Source organism: Diospyros lotus, chromosome 8 (assembly GCF_014633365.1).
Source record: "Diospyros lotus cultivar Yz01 chromosome 8, ASM1463336v1, whole genome shotgun sequence".
In the NCBI taxonomy this organism is placed as follows: Eukaryota; Viridiplantae; Streptophyta; class Magnoliopsida; order Ericales; family Ebenaceae; genus Diospyros; species Diospyros lotus.
In genome coordinates, this window is record NC_068345.1 from 5742634 (window position 1) to 5760469 (window position 17836).

Below are 17836 nucleotides of genomic sequence, written 5' to 3' on the forward strand. Positions count from 1 at the left end.
TAAAGAAGTCCGCTCAAATAACCCTTATAAGAGGCAGGCAAATCGTGGGTATACTCATTGGTCTTGAATAAACCCTAACATGTATATATTATATATGAAACGAACAACTTGGTATAGACACCCTATGTTTTAAATAGCTAACGTATATCTGGTTGCTAGCCTTAACCGCGAGCTTATTGTCGCGAGCTCATGTCTATGCCCTCTGACCATAAGCTTAATGGAAAGCTCTTTGCCGCGAGCTCATACCTGTATGCCCTCTGGCCATAAGCCATAACCGCGAGCTCTTTTTTTGTAAGCCACGAACTCATGACCTTGAGCTCTCTCTCTCTCCGTAAGCTGCGAACTCATGACCTCAAGCTCGTTGCGAGCTCTTCTCATATGCCTTTGACCGTTAGCTCTCCCGAGCTCTTTTCATAAACCTTTGCCAATGAGCTCGTCTCGAGCTCTTAACATAAGCCTTTGAATGCGAGCTCTCTGCTCACACCCCATCCATTTACATTCCTTAATTTATATTTTCTTTAAATTAAACTAAAAGAAAATGCTTTCATTTTCTTTAATTTATATTTTATCTTTCATTTACTTTAATACATAAATGTAAATAAGAAAGTACCCCCTATTTGGATTCAATAAAAATATCAAAAAAATCAAAATCCATAACAATAAAAAAATAAAATTTTGGTTTTAATACAAACTCAAGAAATTGTAATTTTACCACCCTTGAAATATATAGCTTTTGTTTCTTGAAAAATTCATTAAAAATCATTCTTACTACAATGAATGTTAGTTATCAAAATACCATGAATTAGTTTTTCAAAATGAAGACATTTACAAAAATATGTTCTAGTTAGTCCTTCGCCTTAGAAAAACTTTAGATTTATTTTGATCAGCAATTTTGCGTGGTGTGGTCATTCTGATTGCATGGGGACTAATCATGAATTTGAGTTATGAGCACGAATGCAAGTAAATGCATACTGTCACTAGTTAAATGAAACCACAACAATCATATGATGGAAAATAAATTATTAAATTTATAATACTCCTCAGCTGGTGAATTGAGATTTAATATTAAATAGCATCTCTCAAAAATTATTCATGTGTTATAAATTACATCAAGCATTTCTGTATCATAAATTACATCTTGAGTATGGTAATGTTATGAAGTAAGATATGTTGAATTTATCTGATGATGGAAAAATACCTGGTATAGGTAAGTGATGTTGAAAGTATGAATATCGCAGAAACAAGAATTTAAATATATGTGGTTGGCAAATGCATACATGTACATGTTACATATATATATGATGCACTCTTGCATGTATTGATTGATGGCTTGCGAGCTTGTGAGAATTGATAATGATATTGGAATTTTATGCACATTTGCATAGTGATACATGGTGACATGATATATTAAGTTGAATTGATAAATTCATAAATTATGAATCTTGTATATAATTGTGGAGTCATTGATTACTCTTCTTGGTGTCATCGTATTCTTGGATCCTATATATTGTTTATTGTTTCTCGAACTTGCTGAGTCTTATGGCTCACTTGATCTTTTTTGCCATTCCAGGTGAAGGAAAGAATATTATTGGGGGCGAGTCCAGTAGGACTACAATCCAAGAATAGTAGGGTACAGAGACGCGTCATAACTTCAAAAATCATAGTTAGTGATTGGTGAGGTTTATAGTGATGAGGATTTATTATGTTTATTGGCATTTGAGCCTCTTATTATTTTGTATAGCCATTGGGCCTAGAGTCATGAAATTTTAAAAATATAATTAAATTTTATTTAAATTTTCACTACTAAAAATGAAATGAATTCAGTTCAGTTTTGTTCTATATCATATTTGTAATGACCTTTTTTCGAGTATTCAAAAGCGGGCCTTACATATAAGATTTATGCGGTTTAATTAATGTTAAATTTAAATTATAAATTTAATTTTAATTATAAATTTAATTTTAATTATAAAAAATTATAATTAAATAATAAAATGGGCCATTTAGGGGGTTCAATGGTTGGGTGGGGAGTGTTTTAATAATAAATTATTAATAAATTTTAAATAAAATTTTAGTTTTATATTTAGTATTACTTATAAATTTTTCATCTTATTAATATTAATAATATAGTTAAATAATTTTAGTAGGTAAAAATAAAATTATTTTGCAAAATGGGGGTTTTAAATGTATAATTTTAATAAAATTAGATAATAATATATAATTTTAACTAAATTAATAATAATCACAATTAGGGTTTTAAATGTGGTGTGGCAGGGGCTTTGATTCACACTAGGGGGGTTTGGTTAATTGTAAATTTGGAATAAAATTTAAATTTTTAAAATAATTTATATTATATTTTTATTATGTTATCAATAGTACTATAAATTTGGTTGTTAAATAATTTTTGTAGGGCCAAATCAATATTTTCTTAGTTAATTTTGATATTTTGACTTTAATTTTAATTAAAATAAATATTCACAAAATAAAAATTTGTGTATTAGTTTTGTTGTTAAGAATATAGCCTAATTTTTTAACTTAATTTTTTATTAAATCTCTTATTAGAAATTATAAGAACTTAATTTTTTAATTATATATTATAAATTAAAAATATTAAATATATATTTTTTAATTTTTTAATAATGAATTGGTGGGTTTCAAGATTTAAAAAGGGTTTAACTCTATGTTTAATGAAGACTAATCTTAACAAAATTATATAATAATACATAATTGAAATAAATAAAAACATGTGGTCTAGTCTAGTTTAATTGTAAAAAATGATTAGTTTAACAATAAATAATATGTTTAAATATAACAGTTGAATGTCGATAATATTGTTGTCGGGTTAGTTATTTATTTAATACAATTTAAAAATTATAACTACAAATATAATGTTATTATTTGATTAAAATTTTTGTTATTTGGTAAAAAATTTAAAGTAGTGTATGTCTGAAAGTGCAATTAAAAATTACGTTGGTTTGTAGTACTAAAAGATGGTTTTGTGAATTTTCAGGATAGTTTTTTTCATCATACATATTATTTAATTTAAAATAGAAATTCCGTCACATCGTAAGTGGATTGATAATAGGTGTAATCCAAGAAGAGGCGAGATTACTAGAGAATTTTATGAAGGTGTCAATGAGTTCATTCAATTTGCGTCTACCCAAGAAAGTTTCATAAGACTAGAAGGAAAGTTGAAGTGTCCTTGTATGAAATGCGAGTGTGTAAGATTTAAATCAGTCAATGAGGTGAAAAGAGATATTTGCAAACATGGATTTATGAAAGGTTATTATTATTGAACGCATCATGGTGAAGAAGTGCCCGTTGTGCTTCATTCGGTTGTTGAAAATGAATATTATAGAGAAGATAATTTTAAGGATCAGTTTAATTCCTATGAACAGATAGTAATGGATGCGGTTGGACCATTGAATGTACCATATATAATGCAAGATACTAGTAGTGGATGTGCTAATTAGATTTACAATGTAGATGAAACACTGAATGAAAATGCACATGTATTTTATGACATGTTGTCTACTGCACAAGCTCCATTGTATCCAAACTGCGAAGTAGAAAGTGAACTTTCTGCTGCAGTTAGGATGTTGAGTATAAAGTCTGATTACAACATTCCCGAAGATAGGTATAATGAAATCATGTAGTTTATGCATCAAACAATGCCAACTGGTAATCGTGTGCCAATTGATTTTTATCATACCAAGAAATTGGTTTCGCAGCTTGGTCTCGATTATTAGAAGATTCATTGTTGTTCAAATGAGTGTATGTTATATTACAAGGATGACGAATCCGAGATGAGCTGTAAATTTTGCGGTCATCCTCATTTTAAACCTATAAGAAGTGGGAAAAGAAAATTTAAACAAATTTCTTATAAAAAAATGTGGTATTTGCCTCTCATACCAAGACTGCAGAGAATATATGCTTCTACAATTACAGCTGCAAGCATGAGATGGCATCATGAAAGTCAGAAAGAGCCTGGTGTATTGTCTCACCCGTCTGACGGGGAAGCATGGAAACATTTTGATCAGAAATATCTGAACTTCTCCGCCGATCCTAGAAATATGAGGCTTAGTCTTTGTGCAGATGGATTCACTCCATATGGTAAATCGGGTTGCCCGTATTCTTGTTGGCCAGTCATTGTGACTCCATATAACTTACCTCCTGGATTGTGTTTAAAAAAAGAGTTTATTTTTCTAACTGCTATTATTTCAGGTCTATCAAACCCAAAAAGCAAGATAGATGTGTTCTTATAGCCTCTAATTGATGAACTTAAATTGTTGTGGTACGAAGATGCTCTAACTTATGATATATCAACAAAAAATAATTTTTTCATAAAGGCTGCTTTATTGTGGACCGTCAATGATTTTCCTGCATATGGAATGTTATTTGGTTGGATGACATTGGGTAGATTAGTATGTCCATATTGTATGGAGAAAACTAAAGCTTTCAACCTCAAGTATGGTGGCAAGACGTCATTTTTTGACTGTCACAGTCAATTCTTGCCTATGGATCACGCCTTCCGAAGAAATACAAGTGCATTTAGAAAAAACAGAGTTGACAATTCTTCTCCACCACCACGGTTAACTGGAGATACCGTTTTTCAGAGAGTTTGTAATTTTCCATCTATCCTATAGCTACAGGACTATGCGATGCCTGGGTTAATAATTAAAGCACTATCGGTGACCACTTGCACCACATTTCTTACTCCAATCTTTTCCACACATTTACTTAATAATTGAAACATCTTTTCCCCAGTCTTTGAATAGCTAGAACCATCAACAGAGTCCAAAAACATACTTATTTTAGGAGAATTGACTAAAAAGTTAATCAATGTCCTTTCCCTCTTGTCTTTCTAGCCATCTGACAAAATGGAACATCCATGTTTGGCCCACACCTTTTCATGATCTTTCATCATTTCACGAGTGGCTTCCACCTCTTGTTTGAGAAAGGGAATCCTGACTTCATGGTAACTAAGCGGCTTCACACCTGGGCCATACTGACCAACTGCTTCTATAAATACTTTAAAACTATCATATGTCACTGCATTGAATGGAATGCCTACATCATACATCCATTGTGCAAAGCTTCTACAAACTCAAGCTCTTAACTCTTTTTTGCAAAATCATTCTCACCCAACCTTGTTTGCTTTCCTTTGCCCTTGCTTTTCAACATATTAACTTCTAGGTCTTTAAGAAAAACATCAAGTGGACTCTTTTGTGTTGGCCCTTTAACACTACTAACACTACCAGTACTGCTTCCACTTCCAATAAATACATTGGGTCTTTTTCTACTTTGAGGCGGTGGCTCATCATCATCATCATACCCTTCACCAAATTGAAGATCATCATCTAACGGTGTCATATTTCACTTATCCCTGTTATTTTTTTTCTTTTGCATGTACTATCTAATCTCTTTTTTTTACTGATGGAGGACATTTTGGACAAGCTTTAGTATTCCTAAAACCATCTACTAGATGTTTCGCCCGAAATATACTACCTCTTGTTACTTTACGACAAAATTTATATGTTGTGGTATTTTTATCATTAGGATCAGCTTTAAAATAATTCCATGCCGGGTCAGTTTTGGAAGTGGTTGACGACATTTATTGGGCAGCTGCAACACAGTTCCAACTTCCATAAAATTCTCCACTCAACACGAAAACAACAACCGTATAAACTATAAAGAGAGAGCAGAAACTAGCAAGAGAAATTAAGTAAGAATGTAAGAAATAATCAAATAAAAAACAAGTAAAGAACTCACAAGATGGGAGGCGAACTCATAAGAAAAGGGGAGGCTGGAATGGAACCGAGATTGGCAACTACTACTTAACAACTTGAACTTGAAGAGTAGTGGAGAAGAGAGGCGAGGAAGAGAGGAGAACAGCGTGAGCAGAGGAGAATAGAGAAAATTAACAAGATAAGAGGCGGGCCTGGTTGGAGAGGAGAGGAAGAGAGGAGGCAAGCGCGGCTGGAGAGGAAAGGAAGAGAAAGATCAGGCCAAACTGGAGAGGAGAGGAGGGGATTGTGGCTGGAGAGGAGAGGAAGAAGAAGATCAGGCCGAGTTGGAGATGAGAGGAAGAGAGGAGGGGGTCGTAGCTGGAGAGGAGAGGAAGAAGAAGATCGGGCTGAGCTGGAGAAGAGGAAGAAAGGAGGGGGTCGCGATTGGAGAAGAAAGGAAGAAGAAGATTGGGCCGAGCTGGAGAGGAGGAAGAGAGTAGGGGGTAGCGACTGGAGAGGAGAGGAATGAGAAGATAGGGCCGAGCTGGAGAGGAGGGGGTCGCGGCTGGAAAGGAAGAAGAAGATTAGGAGAGGCTGGAGAGGATGCAGGCGAGGAAGAAGATCAGGAGAGGCTGGAAAGGATGCAGGTGAGGAAGAAGAAGATCAGGAGAGGCTGGAGAGGATGCAGGTTGTAGGCGCCCCTAACTAGGGACCCACAACAAGATGACATAAATGCTAAATCCCATTAAATACATTACACATCCTCTTTGATATTAACAACGGAAACCACTCATACATTCTTGCTTATAGATAAACACAATAATGTCCACATGCTCACATAAACAAAAGTAACTCAATATTACACACCACATCAAGGTCATAAACCCACCATATCCCCTCAAAGGAACAACCTAAAACATAAACAAGCATAACTTAACATTACACACCACAAAACACCCCCCAAGGACCTTTGATTGAGACGGCTCTGTACACATTGCTACCCCATGGATCCTGATTCACTTGGCTAGCCCTCTACTTTAACCTTATCCTTACCTGGAATGATGCAAACAAACATGAGCCACAAGGCCCAGCAAGTATAACTAGAAGAAAGCGAGCACAAGAGTTATGGGGATCAAGAAGCAAAAGAGACATGAATGCCATTTAAGGTACTTTCACATGATAAAATGATGATACATGCATCCATGCTCTTATGCATTACTTTTTAGAACTATAAACATGGGACCAAAGTCCAAACCTTGGGACCAAAGTCTAACTTTGAGTTTAACACTTTCTCTGCGGATATATCTTGCGGACTCGTCCGCTGCGTGCATCATTAAAAACTATTTTCATACACATGCTTTATGCATTCTAATAACATGCATATTTGCAGTAACTGCTCATATATATATAATTGACATGCAATTAACGAATCAATATGCACAATAGGGTAACATTCATGCAAGATAATATCAAACCCTTGCATGTCCACAATAAAGCATCATTCCTAAGGAAAGATAGCGTGATACAAAGCCCTATTTGAGATTCAATAGATACAAGTGAGAATCATAAAATAATTTACTAGAAAATAAGAGTAACTTGCAAACTGTCTTGCTAAGATAGAAGCTTAAACTTGCAATAACAGGAATAAGAGTATGGAACTTGTAATTTAAACATAACTTGAGGAAAGAGGGACTGAACTTGTAAGATAGGCAAAGAACTTGCATAAAAAGGAATTGAACTTGCCAAAATAGGAATAAGAACTTGGAACATGCATATTAATTAAGAAAACTAAGATCTTGCCTCTTAAATAGAACAAAGAGGAAGAAAAACTTACAAAAACTAGGAAGAGAACTTGCCTTTAAATGACCGATTCTCGTCTTTATCACACTCTCACTTACTACCAAAATTTCTCCTCAAGCTCATGTCCAATTCCTCTGCTTCTCCTTCACTTCCTTCTTCTATTCTTTTACATCCATGTTCTCTATTTATACTCAATTTTACACTTAATTCATTACACTTCACCTAGTTTATTCTTTGCAAAGCTTAGAGAAACATCATCATACTTATTCCTTCAATTTCCAAGGGTCATCATGCTTATTCCTTTAATTTCCAAGGCAATTGCACCAAAGAAATGAAAAAAAAAGATATTATCTTCAATTTTAAAAATATTCTCAAATAAAATAATTAATTACCCATTTCCCTAAATATTCCATAATGACCTCAAATAATTTTGAATATTTACCAAAACTCACTTGATAATTTTAATTTTTCTCCAATTAATTTCTCACACCAAAATTCACATTAATTCACAAATAAACAGGTCGTTACAAGTCCCCCCTTCAAATAATTTGGTCCTCCAAATTCGTACCTGGTCATTCAAGCAACTGAGGGAAGGAACGCTTCATTTCTTCATCTAGCTCTCATGTGGCTTCTTCTGGACTGTGATACTGCCACTGAACCTTTATATATGGAATGGATCTGCTCCTCAACACTTTTTCTTTTCGTTCAAGAATGGCTACAGGCAATTTGTCATGTGACGCATCTTCCTTGACTCCAAGACTTCGATAATCAATAATATGTTGAGGGTCTAGCACGTACTTTCGCAGCATCGACACATGAAATACATTATGAACATTGGCTAATTGTGGAGGTAAGGCTAGCCGGTAGGCTAATGATCCTACCCACTCCAATATCTCGAATGGTCATACATACCGAGGACTGAGTTTTCCTAAGATCCCGAATCTTCGCACGCCCTTCATAGGTATTACCTTGAGCCATATATGATCCCCAACAGCAAACTCGAGGTCACGTCATCGTCTATTAGCATAACTTTTCTGCCTATCTTGGGCTGTTTTCATTCGGGCCTTAATGAGTTAGATCTTCTCAGAGGTCTGTTCAATTACTTCTGGTTCGAGTAAAGTCCTGTTTCCTACTTCTTCCCAACAAATGGGTGATCTACATGGCCGACCATAGAGTGCCTCATAAGGTGGCATCCCAATACTAGAATGGAAACTATTGTTATAAGTGAATTCCACTAATGGCAAATGATCATCCCAGCTTCTGTGGAAATCTAGTGCACAAGCTCTTAACATATCTTCCAAGGTCCGGATAGTCCGTTCTGTCTGCCCATCTGTCTGAGGATGGAATGTAGTACTAAATTTTAGTTGAGTCCCTAAAGCTTCATGTAAGGCTCCCCAAAATCGAGAAGTAAATCAGGGGTCGCAGTGTAACACCCCGTCTTACGCGGGCGCATCACTATAAGGGAATCCCCGAGAATCCTCTTTTTTTAAAAGTTCATCATGCGCGGCGCCATGGTGCACAATCTTTACATCCAGATGTAACACCCGTCGCATACAATGGCCGGCGCCCACGGTGATTTCAAAAACAATCTTCACATGCAGGTAAAAATCTCGAGAAACCCCAGTCTTACTTGTCTAACTAACAATTCCAATGGACTTAAAAATTAGACAAGACATAATATAACGCAACGGAAAGTTAACATTAAAATGTCGTGGCCTACCATGAATTTCATACAAGGTGCTTCCATACCGAAATATGTATTACAACATTACAAAATGATAACAACAATATCATACAAACATTCGTACATATATCAAAATAAATACCATCTTCTCCTAAATGATACAACAATTCTTCAACGAAACACCGTTGGCCTCACCGACCATGTCCTCGACCTCGCAGCAGTCCCTGACTGGAACGTTGAATGTTCCAGGGGCATAACCCAAATTAGATGATAAAACATCTAAGTGATGGCATGAAATAGTTTACATAATGCATGACAAACATATAAGCATGGCATATACAAACACACGACTACATGCAACACGTTTAACTTGAGAAATCTCCCTGACATACTCAACATCCTGTGAAAAATCCATTCCATACACCATTGGGGTTGATCTTGCCGCGACATACTTAATGCCTCGAGTGCGCTACCATGTCACTCGTTCACCAGGATTAATCTTGTCTCATTCTCAAGAAGACCCCATCCCGTCCCATACGGACCCAACAACAACACGAAAATTGACACCCCAATGATACGAAAATCACACGCCATGTACCGACTCTTTTGTAAGTAAAAACATTTGATGCAATATACCACATGTTCAATATGCAAAGATGCCATAGATACATAAGAGAAAACGTCTCTGCAAAATAACCTAAGTTTTGGAGGGTATAATCGCTCACTGGAACTGATTCAATCACGAATATCCTAAGTTTGGGAGGGTAGAACCGCTTGCCAAAACCCACTACACACACTCCAACCCACAATCAAGACAAGGTAAAACTAGAATCAAACCACTCACCTCAAATCGAAAAAGATCGATTTTCACCTCGAAAAATGTGTCACACCTCGAAAATCGTGCGATCCTTCCTTTTCACATCCCAATCGTCTTCTATTTACCATTTAAGACCTTAGAAATCAATATTTCTATTTTTCCTATTTTTTCCTATTTTTCAAACATTTCTCCCTCTCGAAAAATCATAATAAATACCAAACACCCAATCTTTTCAAATATTTTTGCATAAACCTACCTAAAATAATTTTATAAAAATTATAAAATTAAAATCAAGGAAAACCTAGGTTTCATGCGCCCTCACGCGCTGGCGCGTAGGTGTGGCTGGAGTTCCATGTGCACACGCGCCCCTGCCTTCTCCGGTCTCCTTCTCTGGCCACGGTGGCTTTCTGGTGACTTCCTTTGGCCAAAACAACTATGGGGCCTTGAAAATCTCGATGAGGTGACCTCAATGGACCCTTCACCCGTTAGAAACAGTCACCGGAAGGGGGTTTAAAACCTGATTACAGGTCGTGGTCCGGCGGCCCTCGCTTTTCCGGCCAACTCACTGAAATCCTATCAAACGTACATGAAACTCTTCGAAAATCTCCAGAAATAATCCTTACAACTCAAGGAACAAAATCCCTCTAATCTCTTTGCTCGATTCTTGCCAAAATGGGAGAAATTACCCTTGATTTGAATTTCAAACTCTCAGCCATCTATCTCTTTTATACCTGTTCTCGACCCGATTCCCCACAATATCTTGCTCGTTCTTATCCCTTAAGCCCAAATCTAGCCTCCAAACCAATCGAAAAGCTCTAAATCATGAGCTATAGCCTTCAAAAAATCCGGCCAAATTGACGGTCACCTCCGCCATTAATACCGGTCACTTCAATGCTTTCTCTAGACAATGGCATGCTCCAATGGTTTCATCATCACCTGGAGACTACCCTAGAGTCTCCGGGGGAGTTTCCCGACGCCTCCAGAGGCGGCTGCCAGCGACCACAGGCGGCCGGTCGGTTTCCCACTTGAAACTTTTATTTTTTTTTGCATTTTAGCCCCCAACAATCTTCCAATTGCATTTCCTCCCAAACCTTGATGCCCCTAGACTTCTTGTTAATTCCTTGACTTCCCTCAAGTTGTAAACTATTCATTTCCCTCATGAACATCTAGAAAATTTATCGTTTTGATCTCCCTCGGGCATTTTACAAAAAATTGCACTTTTTCCCGGATGCCCCTAATCACGTGTTTTCGACCTCAAACCTTCAAAAATCTCTTGATGTTGTCGAATATCGCTTATTTGGACAATTTTACCTTCTTTGGATTGCTTGACATAGTCCCTCACCCTTCAGTTACATTTTGAATAATACACGTAGCCCCGAAATTATGGTAAATACCAATTTTTACCTCGTAACTTCTGAGGATACTTTTAATATTAAACATTGGGTATTACATCCTCCCCCTCTAAAAAGAAATTTCGTCCTCGAAATGACTAACTTACAACATTAAATAAATGTGGATAAGAAATTTTCATCTCTTCTTCGCGTTCCCACGTAGGTTCTTCCTCGTCATGATTGCTCCATAATACTTTTACCAACGGGATAACCTTATTTCTTAAGACTTGGTCTCCTTGATCTAAGATTTGAACTGGCTCTTCAGGGTACATTAGATCGTTTCGTATCTCGATGGTCTTGTTTCAAAGTACTTGAGTAAGATCCGACTCATGTTTCCGTAATTGAGACACGTGAAACACGTTGTGGATATTTGATAATGCCATAGGTAAAGCTATTCTGTACGCTACTAATCCAATTTTCTCTAAGATTTCATAGGGTCCTATATATCTTGGGCTTAATTTCCCTTTCCTTTTTCCTCGAATCACTGATTTGAATGAAGAGACCTTCAAATATACCTTGTCACCGATCAAAAATTCCAAATCTCATCTTCGCTGATCAGCGTACGATTTCTGGCGACTTTGACTTGTCCTCATCTTCTCTTGAATTTTCTTGATCTTTTCAGTCGTAGTTTGAACGATCTCGGGTCCAATTAATCCTATTTCTCCAGTTTCTACCCAGCAGAGTGGTGTTTTGTATTTTACCTGTATAATGCCTCGTAAGGGGCCATTCTAATGCTACTGTGGTGCCCATTATTGTAGGCGAATTCCACTACCGGTAGATGTTCCTCCCAACTTCCTGAGAAATCCAAAATGCATGCCCTCAACATATCCTTGAGCGTCTGAATTGTTCACTCAGACTGTCGGTCGATTTGAGGGTGATAAGCTGTGCTGAGCTTTAACTGTGTTCCCATACACTTGTAGAAACTTTTCCAAAATCTTGACGTAAATCGTGGGTCTCGATCTGACACTATGCTTGCAGGAACTCCATGTAATCGCATTATTTCCTCAATGTATAGCTGCGCTAAAGTATGAGTCAGTTGCCCTATCTTAATAGGCAAGAAATGTGCCGATTTGGTCAATCGATCCACTATTACCCAAGTAGCATTGTTTCCTCTGGGACTTCGAGGCAGATTGGTCACAAAGTTCATAGTGACGTGGTCCTATTTCCACTCGGGAATGTCCAAAGGTTGCAAAATACCTCTTGAGCACTGATGCTCAATTTTGATACTTTGACAGGTATCGCATTGCGCCACGTATCGTGCCACATCTTTTTTCATTCCAGGCCACCAATAAATTTCCCTAAGGTCCTTGTACATCTTTGTGGACCTTGGATGTACAGTGTACCTAGCTCGATGAGCTTCTCCTAAGATAATTTGCCTTAGGTCTTGATCTCTTGGCACGTATGTCCTTCCTTGGTACTGAAGTATTCCATCTCAGTAACTGAATTCAGGTGTTTTTACTTGATCATTCTTGTCTATCCACTGACTTCTTCTTGCGTCTGTCTGAAGAGTTGACCTGATTTGATTCACCATATCGGGTTGGATTGTCAAATTTGCCAAATACCCCTTAATTGGTTTAGGCTTAACACTTACTGTCAGGTGGATGAATTCCTCAATCATTTCCCATTTTCTAATCATCATGCTAGCCACAATTTTTGAACTTTTCTGGCTAAGAGCATTTGTGACCACGTTTGCCTTCCTTGGATGGTAGGAGATGGTACAATCGTAATCTTTCAGGTATTTCATCCATCTTCGTTGTCGCATATTTAGCTCCTTTTGAGAGAATATGTACTTCAAACTTTTGTGATCAATAAAAATCTCAAACTGTGCTCCATAAAGATAATGTCTCCATAATTTCAGAGCGTATATTATTGCTGCTAACTCCGAATCATGAGTTGGGTAGTTCTGCTCGTGCCTTTTCAATTACCGAGATCCGTAAGCGATTACCCTCTCATCTTGTATTAGAACACATCCTAAACCTATTCCAGAAGCATCACTATACATCACATACTTTCCTGACTCTATTGGCATTGCTAGAATCAGTGCCGTAGTCAATCGCGTCTTAAGTTCTTGAAAACTTTGCTCACACTTTTTGTCCCATTTGAATTTGACTTCCTTTTGCATCAATCGAGTAAGTGGAGCAGATATCTTCGAGAATCCTTCCACGAATCTTCTGTAATATTCGGCTAGTCCAAGAAAACTTTGAATTTCCCCGACGGTCTTAGGTGCCTGCCACTTTTGAACCGCTTCTATTTTAGCTGGATCGACAGCTATACCCTTTGCAGAAATTATGTGTCCAAGAAAAGCTACCTGAGTAAGCCAAAATTCACATTTTGAAAACTTGGCGTACAACTTGTGGTGCTTTAGGGTCTGCATAACTATCCTTAAATGTTCCTCGTGTTCTCTCTCACTAGCAGAGTATATCAGGATGTCATCAATGAACACTATTACGAACTTGTACAAGAAGGGTCTAAAAGTTCGGTTTATCAAGTCCATAAATGCAGCAGGTGCATTAGTCAATCCAAACGGCATCACTAAATACTCATAGTGACCATACTGCGATCGAAAAGCAGTCTTGGGTACATCTTTTGGTTTGATCTTCATCTGATAGTACCCTGACTGAAAGTCTCTTAGAAAATACCCTAGCTCCTTGAAGTTGGTCAAATAACTCTTTAATCCTAGGCAGCGGGTACTTGTTCTTTATAGTTATCTTATTCAATTTTCGGTAATTAGTACACATCCGTAAGGTACCATCTTTCTTCTTCACGAACAATATCAGAGCTCCCCAGGGCGACACGCTTGGTCTGATGAATCCTTTGTCGATCAAGCCCTGCAATTGCTCCTTTAATTCTCTCATCTTAGCTAGGGCCATCTTATACGGAGGTATGGATATAGGTTGCGTACCTGGTACAAGATCTATTGAGAATTCGATCTCTCTAGAGGGTGGTAATCCTGGTAAATCCTCAGGAAAGACCTCAGGGTACTCATTCACGATTCTCACTGATTCCAACTCGAGATTCTTCTTACTTGACTCAAGTTTGGTTGATTGCAATGCTTGCAAAGTCAAGCCATGTTTTCTCTTACTCTTACTATTCCGGCCTTGGAATGAAATCCATTCTCCACAAGGTTTGCATAAGCTCACTGTCTTATTCTTGTAATCCACCTTAGCCTCATGTATCGATAGGAAGTCCATTCCTATGATTATGTCAAAATCTTGTATATCTAATACGGCTAAATTTATCTTGAAACTTTCCCCTCCCATATCAAGATTACAACCCTGGCATCCTACTGCTGTCTTTGGGGTCGAACCCATAGGCGTAGCTATTACCATTTGGTAACCCAACTTCCTAGGTTCTAGCTTTAGACTTTCTACTGATGCATGCAAAACAAACGAATACGTAGCACCCAGGTCTATTAAAGCATGAACTGGAATATTTGAGAAGAACAGTGTACCTTCAATAACTGCAGGATCGGCCTCTGCGTCCTCACAAGTCAGATTGTACACTCGGCTTGGACGAACATTCGGTGCTTCTCCACTCGGCGGCTCCATCTTTTGTCTCTTTGGCCACTCTCACGAGATATGCCCTGGTTGCCCGCAATTGTAGCACACCACCTTTCCCTGGTACCCAACTTGGGGCGTTCCTTTGATCTTCAGGCAGTTTCGTCCAATGTGGCCTTCCTCGCCGCATCCATAGCATTTTATGATACATCTTTTCCCAATGTGTTTCTTCTTACATCGAGGGCACTTCCCTTTGTCCTTAGATTGAGCCGCTAAATTTCCCGGCTTATCGCCCTTGCTCCCTTCTTCAGTTTTGATTATTTTCACCCGCGTCAGGTTTCTCTCAATGGTGAGAGCTAGGTGTAACGCTTCTTTGTAGGTATCAACGTCCCACCCGCTTAAAACTTGTTGTAGACTTACTTGCAATCCTGAAACAAACTTCTGTGCCTTCTGACTCTCGTCAGTTTCGTACATAGGCACGTACTTAATCAATTGAGTGAATCGGTTGTCCTATTGATTCACAGACATCTCATCAGTATGCTTAAGCCTCATAAACTCCCAGATTCTTTCTTCCTTCCAGCTCTTGGGAAAGTACTTGGCATTAAACTCTTCCTTGAATCCCGCCCAAGTATACACTGGTGCATCTTCATCTTCTTCCTCGCGTTCTTGTTGAGACCTTATCATAGAATGCTCGGTAGACTGCCACCACCGACTTGCTTCTTCCTCCAGCATATAGGTTGCCCACCACACTTTCTCATCCTCTCTGCATTGGAGGTGTTGAAGTAATTTTTGTCTGCTCAAGCCAATACTCGGTTGAGCTAGGATCATTACCAATCCTTCCCTTGACTACAGGGGGTCTCAAGTGTCGGTACCGTTCTAGTGTTGTAGTCGTGTGCCGAGTAGGCTCTTATCGACTCACGTATCTCAACATGTTCTCTAAAAATCTCTCCATTCGCTCGAACCGGTCCTCACTAGAGCTCTATTCCCCGACATATCTTCTGTTTTCTCCTGAGTGATTCCTGCGATCACCCTAATCTTCGGGATTATTTTCCTTTCTTTTCCCATTTCCATCGTGGGCTGCATCTCGAAGTCTTCGTGTATTCACCATCTGAAGTGAATCACGGAAATAAGTTACACACAAGACAATATCATTTCTTTACAAGGAGGGACAACTTTATTTCTTAACGGTATCCCACAAAACATAATAGCTTAGCACAACCAAAAGAAAATAAGCATAACATCTTATTATATTATATATATATATATATTTCTTCTTCCTTCAATTATATCTTCTACCTTTTTCAATAATTCTTTGGCCTCCAGATCCACGACTCCTTGTGATCCTCGTCATTGTCAGACTCCACCGGGGGTCCTTCATCATCATCTTGAGCCTCCTGAGATTCCTCATCGGAACTGATGTTGATGACTTCATCCTCGGGATTCGCAGCGCCTTCTTCCTGATCTTCCTCATCCATGGCTTCCTCGTCCAGCTCCGCATGCTCATCCCGTATCCTTGTGCAAAGCTCGTGTAAGGATTCATATTCCCAGTCCTACCATAACTATTGAGCAAAAGTCTTCCACTCCCTTTCCATCTGGTTGATAAGAAAGTTGATCTGGTACTCCGACATATCTATAAATTGTCTGTAACTTGGAGGTACATTGTCAATGATTTCTTCCTTCGCATTCAGAAACTCATTCATATCTTCCTCTTGCGAGTTTCCATGAGCTTCAATCCTATTCGCCCAGTGTGACAATAGCACTTGGTCTACCATGGCTTGCTAATAACACACAAATGTTTTCTTAGAAACCTCGAATATGTGATCCTAAAGTTTCCATATGCCACTTAAAATCCATAACCCTATTCTAGGTTAACAATTCTAACCATGCTAAGTTCAATAACCTAGCCTAACCATTCTAGGGTTTTAACCTAGGGCTCTAATACCAATTGTAACAACCCGCCTTATGCGGGCGCATCACTATTAGGGAATCCCCGGAAATTCCTTTTTTTTTAAAGTTCATCACACGTAGCGCCATGGTGCACAATCTTCACATCTAGATGTAACACCTGTCGCATACAATGGCTGGCGCCCGCGGTGATTTCAAGAACAATCTTCACATGCAGGTAAAAATCTCGAGAAACCCCAGTCTTGCTTGTCTAACTAACAAGTCTAATAGACTTAAAAACTAGACGAGACATAATATAACGCAGCGGAAAGTTAACATTAAAATGTCGTGGCCTACCACGAATTTCATACAAGGTGCTTCCATACCGAAATATGTATTACAATGTTACAAAATGATAAGAGCAGTATCATACAACCATTCGTACATATATCAAAATAAATACTATCTTCTCTTAAATGATACAATAATTCTTCAACTAAACACCGTTGGCCTCACCGGCCATGTCCTCGACCTCGCAGCAGTCCCTGGCTGGAATGTTGAATGTTCCAGGGGCATAACCCAGATTAGATGATAAAACATCTAAGTGATGGCATGAAACAGTTTATATAATGCATGACAAACATATAAGCATGGCATATACAAACACACGACTAAATGCAACACGTCTAACTTGAGAAATCTCCTAACATACTCAACCTCCTGTGGAAAATCCCTTCCATACACCGTTGGGGTTGACATTGTCGCGACATACTCAATCCCTTGAGTGCCCTACTGTGTCACTCGTTCACAAGGATTGACCTTGTCCCATCCTCAAGAAAACCCCATCTCGTCCCATACGGACCCAACAACAACACGAAAATCGACACCCCAATGATATGAAAATTACATGCCAGGCACCGACTCTTTTGTAAGTAAAAATAGTTGATGCAATATACCACATGTTCAATATGAAAAGATGCCATAGGTACATAAGAGAAAATGCTTGTGCAAAACAACATAAGTTCTAGAGGGTATAA

General features: G+C 38.1%; 1 protein-coding gene across 1 annotated transcript; it reads right to left on the reverse strand.

The window, feature by feature from the left end:
- Window positions 1-14987: 14987 nt before the first annotated feature.
- LOC127807740 (uncharacterized) lies at window positions 14988-15389 on the reverse strand. Its single transcript, XM_052345793.1, has one exon. It carries the CDS (start codon window positions 15387-15389, stop codon window positions 14988-14990), a length of 402 nt encoding a protein of 133 aa, XP_052201753.1.
- Between the last annotated feature and the right edge of the window lie 2447 nt (window positions 15390-17836).